General features: G+C 44.6%; 1 protein-coding gene across 1 annotated transcript in view; it reads left to right on the top strand.

Annotated features, from left to right (window-relative positions):
• Positions 1 to 4984: 4984 nt before the first annotated feature.
• The window catches only part of ESRRB (estrogen related receptor beta), a 131932-nt gene continuing 131365 nt past the window's right edge, over positions 4985 to 5551 (top strand). The window contains exon 1 of the mRNA XM_085301790.1: positions 4985 to 5120. Within this exon, the coding sequence (XP_085157916.1) occupies positions 5119 to 5120 (2 nt within the window). The 5' untranslated portion in view covers positions 4985 to 5118. The remainder of the gene's footprint in view (positions 5121 to 5551) is intronic.

The following is a 5551-nucleotide window of genomic DNA, read 5'->3' on the forward strand; positions in this document are numbered from 1 at the left end:
AAACGCGCTCCACAGGCTCCTTCCTGGAGCAGCTGCTTCCCAGGGCCTTTGGGCAAACCCACCGGGGATCAAGAATTTGACAAACGACTTGACAAAATTTTCTCCTCGCTCCGGCCGCTAGCCCTCCGCGAACGCAGCGCCTGCTCGGCGGGAGGACGGGGCCGCCGTGCCCTGGCGCGTCCCGGCGGGCGGCCCAGTCCCCGCTCCGGCAGCGGGCTGGAGGGGCTCCTCTCGCCTCGAGCGCGGCACGCCGCGAGCGGCGCTCCGTCGGCGGGGTTTTAAGGGAGGGCATCGGCGCGGCGGGGAGGCGGTCACCAGAGACCCACCTCGGAATTTCCCTTGCTTTCCTTATTTTAGAAGATGAGAAATTTGTGCCAGCAGCTCGCTTTCTTCTGCGAGCTGGGCTGGTAGCGCCAACCTGCAGGCGTGTCCTCTGCAGGGATGGAGGCAGGCGAGAAACTCYGACACTCATTAGCTTGCAAGTGAGGGGTTTCTCCTGCAAAGGCTTTCTCCTCCTTTGGGTCTTTGCAGCCAGGAAGGTCAAATTTCTTTAAGGAACTTCATCCATTATTTGCCTTCGTTTTGCTTTTTGAATATCTTTTAACTGAAAAAGACAGATAATCAAGGCGTATGTAGCATCATTTTGGGAGGGGCAAAAGGGAGCATTAATGAGCCCTCACACACCTTTGAAAACGGTGAGATTTCTTCTGGGGAGATGAACTAAAGATCTGCCTTTAGGGAGTTCAGATCTGGAGCCAAACACCATGGGTAGGCCCGTCTGTGGTTGTAATATAGTTGTTTGGGTTTTGTAGAAGTTCTGTAAAGGAATGGAATTAAAAGCAAAACAAAAACAAAATCCCAAGGGAACTTGTTCCTGGCAATCCAGGTTCCTGCTTTTTGACCTGGCACCAGAACTAGTTTATATCTCACATCGTCCCCTTCCTCCTGCTATCAAAGTTGCTGTGAGCTTTATCATGATAGCTGTTTGCTATAAAACCTACTGTGCTTGGTGTCCCTCCCCACTACCCCCAAGGTCACTGAAAACATGAAACAGTCTCTCTTGCCTGGAGCCGACCTTAGCAGGCTGCAGGGCTGCTTTCAGATTTGCCTGAGTGCGCAGCTAATGCCCTGCCAGCACAGGTGTGGACTTGCTGGTGCTAAACAAGGTCCTGAACAAGTGGTACAACAACAGCGAAGAGTTTTTGCAAAGCATCCGCAACAAGCTGAAAGCCCAGGAGGCACCTGCCCCCAGAGATGGAGTTGACGGTGCAGAGCTGGTGAAACGCGTTGCAGCCTGCGATTGGAAGGTGGTGATGGTGGTTCCCAGAGACAGAGTACCGTGGTTACACAATTTAGGCAGGAGTACACCCAAGAAAGTCTTTCTCTGTTGCATTGTTTTTTTCTGAGTATAAACACAAGCCCTTTTGGGCAAAGGCTGTGCAGTAGAAGGGGAAGTTTAGGAGGGCCCTAAGCGAGGTAAGGGTGGAGGAGACCTGTATTACTATACTGTATGTGACAGACTGGGAAAGGTTGTGTGTTTAAATGTAATGCGGTATTGTCCTAGTGCTTGGAGGCTTTAGCTGATGCTKATAGGTTTGATTTCTGTGTGTATGTGTAAACTGAACGTTCTCTCTGGATATTTTCCGAAAGTGCTCTGATAGGTGTTTTGTTGCTGAGGCCAAGCCATGTTTGATTAGTGCGTTGTTTTTACTGGTGAAGTCAGGTAAACGGAAGAGTAGTATTTTTCTGTGCTTATTCCTATTTGTGTTAAAGCCAATGGCATAACCTATGCAGAGCAGCCKCAGATGGTGCCTCTCAAAAGCCTAACTTTGCTAAAAGCTATGCCAGGTGAAGGCATCGCTGTGCCTGCAGCTCTGACAATGAAAGAATAGATTTGGGTGCTTCCTGATCCAGTAAAGGCCCTTTTCCCTAACCTGACTCGTTTGCCTGAAGCAGTTTAGAAAGCTTTCGTAAGTTCCCTTCTGCAGCAGAGCTCCTGGGGCCCTAATTTCCAGCTGGTAGGTAGCTGGAGGATGTAACATCTTTAGCTGGTATCACTAACTCTGGTAGGGGACTTCTGTCAATATCTTAAAGTCACTTCCACATTCTTGAAAATTAATAAAATATATAGGAACTAAACAAAGGGCAAAGTTTATGAGTGTATTAACCCAGCACTGACTTTCCCTGCCTTGATAAGGCATTGCACTATCATGGAGTGTGCATGAAAGAAGCGGCTGCAGATGTGTGGGCTTTGGGTTCAGCACATGCCAAAAATATCCTGTTAGGGATATCAGTTGCACAGAAAAAGAGCACTGATGTAATATGAAGTTTGATTAATCTTAAAATCAAATAAGGAAATAAAACATCTAAACTCCTAGTGATAATACCAGTTTTTCCCTCTTGAGCCTTTGCTCACACCTCACTAAATCTAGCAGGGTGCTAACTCTTTTATTCTAGAATTTTGTGGTTGTGAGACTCTTTTGAGACAACATGATTTTGATAATTGCAAACACAGCAAAAATTTCATTATTCTTCTTAGTTTATGGCTAGCCTTTGAAATCGCAGAGCTGATTTTCAGTTTAACTTTTAAAACTTGTATCCGTACCTGTGCGTTTCCTGATACAAAGGCAGCAGTGGTTCTGAACTCTAAACTTACGGTACATAAATCAGATGTGCACAGAAGCACTTTGAAGCTCATGGGAGAAGGGACAAAGATTATCTAGTTGGTTTAATGTGGTGGTCGTGGGGGAATTGAAAGATTCCAGTGATTAGCCCAGTATTTTCAAGCTTCATCAGTTTTTGTTGTGTCCCTGTCTAAAAAGACTATTTTTTTTTTGTTTTTATCATTAGAAGGAAAGTGTATTTTGCATTGTCCTATCATAGCTTGTATGTAGCTGAGCAAATGCTGTCCAAATTTRTATGTGGAAGCCTCAAACCATTTGTGTTTGAAGAAAACTAAGCTTTGAAATTTTACCTCTGCCAGTCACAGATTTTAGAATCTGAGACTGAAATATAGGCCTGTAATGAAAAAGGCCCTAGTAAGAAGTATTTAAAAATACCTTTCCAAATAGATGGATCACTTAAATCGGTGAAAGTGAAAAGCCAGAATCTGGCAGGAAGTTGAGGGCATGTTCTCACTGCAGTTGGTGCTACTGCACTAGAGCTCAGCCTGTCAGATTTTTTTTTTTAAATCAGAAGCAGATGATAGCAAGGATTTCATCTGTAAATATAAAAGTACTTTAAAGTGCAGTGCAAGTATTATTATCTCTGTTTTCTAAAGCTAGGGAATCGGAAACAATGGTCAAGTGATCATCCAGACTTCACACAAGGCATGTCTAAGCAGCACGAGTCTTTCCCTAGTACTTCATCATGTCCCTGTCCTGCTAGAAGGGGCGTGCATAATTCGTATTTTTTGAAAAATGTGTTGGTTAAATTCTATGAGCTTAGACACAAAGCATATTGACAAGAGATGAATTATGCATACAGCAGGATTTGGCCCAAAATGAGGAAAAACTTTATCTTCTCAAATAATCAATAGTTGTGGTTGAACTGAGACCCTAACTATGGTGTGGTGGGTCCTTGACTTGTTTCAGGATAGCTGCTCCTGTAGAACTATCTTGCTTTACTCTAGCAAGAGCAGCAGCTGCAGTGCAGTGTAGATGTGTCTAAACTAGTTTAAATAGTTAAAGTACTGTTAGCCACTAAGCCAAAGAACCATGGAGTTCAGCGTGGGCTTGGAGCCTGAGGATTTTATCTTCCTCTTTATAAGTTTAGCATTAACCATCTCGGCTCAAGCAAACCTAGCAATATCAAGAGAAAGCTAGTGGATCTGGTACTCTGTCTGCACTAGTACTTTTGCCTGCAGAGCTGAGCATGGTGCTAGGGATGATCATCACTGCCAGAGGTAGCAGTGTAGCAGAAACTGTTTTTGCTCTGTATCTATTCTTCCTCTTTTCCCCTGCTTCCCTTGGCATTCAGCTGAGGCTGCCTTGCCTTTGAGTCCATTTGTTATGAAGCTACATAACCATTAGAGGTTCTGCTGCATCCTTAATATCTAGGAGTTGCAGAAGGCTTGGAGAACTATCTGCCTCTTGCAAATGTTTTGGTCTTGCCTGACTGGGGAGCTAGCAGGAAAACTGTAGAAATTGGAGATGGAAAATCCAGGATTGTTGCCCCCACCCGTTAATGGAGACCAGAGCAGAAGCATCCTGATGCTTTCTCTTAAGTCGTTGACCAGAGAGTGGGCTGCCAGTACAGCCTCTACAAAAGAGCTGTGCTGATACCTATAACTCATCAGGAGTCAGTGAGGAGCTTTCTCCTGGCAGTCAAGGACATGATCAGGAGTGATGGTTCAGGTCCCTGAGAGCTGAGTAACTTCAGCTGAGCCAATAGGGGATGTATCATCAACAACCTCATTTCTGTCTCCAGGGACAGCCTCATCAGATGGTGCTTGTGGGCAGTGACCCTAAGTAGGCTGCCGAACTGTTTAAGTTTCTAACCTTCCTGCTAGTCTCAGTTGATTCTGCAGCAGAATACAAACCTGCGTGGACTAACCCCCAGAACTCTGAATTCCTCTCTCATTCTGTTAGAATCCTGAACTTGTTTTCAAAATTGCATTTATTTCTGCTAAAGTGCAGAAGAGTTGGAGGCAATCTGGCAGTTGTGCTTTTCCTCTCCTTCTTTGTGCATTGAATTTTGTTCACTCACTTTACAATGCCTCAAGTTGCTGTAATGCTGCTGGGAAAGTAATTGCCTTGCACTTTCTCTTTCTGATGCCCATGGGTGACTGTGGGGGACTCCTCCCTGGGCACGGTGCGGAGTTAAAAGCCTGGTTTCTGCTGCTTTGCTTAAGACCTGGTTATTTTTCTTCCTTTTTTTTTTTCTTTTCTTTTTTTTTTTTTTTTTTGTCAGCTGCCTGTTATATCAATCACAGAGCTGGGATCTATTTATAGGTTGGGACTCGGAGTACTGTGTCCTAGTCACAAAGAGAGGCAGAGACGCAGAGGGGACTGTCGGCTGGTGCAGGCGGAACCAAAAGATATTTAATCAGCAATTAGAAACACCTGAGGGTGAGGGAAATTCTACTCCAGCCTCAAGCTTCATCTCTCAGCCCACAGCATGTAAGTACTGAACTTCTACCTTTTATTGTATTTATGGGGTGTTTTTTTGAATCCAAATGTTCCTCTGCACCAATCCTTTTATCTGGCTTAAAATTATGGCAGCATCTCACTGTGGTTAAAGGAATTTTTTTTTTTTTTTTCTATTTTCACACTGTCAAAGGAAGGTCAGTGTGACCCAGAAGGAGAGGAGTTGCTTTCAGAACTTTACAGAAATCAGGCAGTTTCACTATCGGAAGGTTGCTTTTTCCTCTGGAAATAATCAAATTAAAGTTTGAGCGGAACAGAATCATTTTGGGAATAGAAACGGTCAGGTTTGCTGGCATTCCAAAAAGGTCAATGTATAACGTAACTCTGCTTAAGGGCTTACCAAGGACAGGTGCTATTTATCCCATGGTGGGAAAGGCAAACCTGGAAACTTCAGCAGCCCTAAC

This window comes from Rhea americana, unplaced genomic scaffold (assembly GCF_003343005.1).
Source record: "Rhea americana isolate MKP2758 unplaced genomic scaffold, rheAme1 scaffold_18, whole genome shotgun sequence".
NCBI classification, from domain to species: Eukaryota; Metazoa; Chordata; class Aves; order Rheiformes; family Rheidae; genus Rhea; species Rhea americana.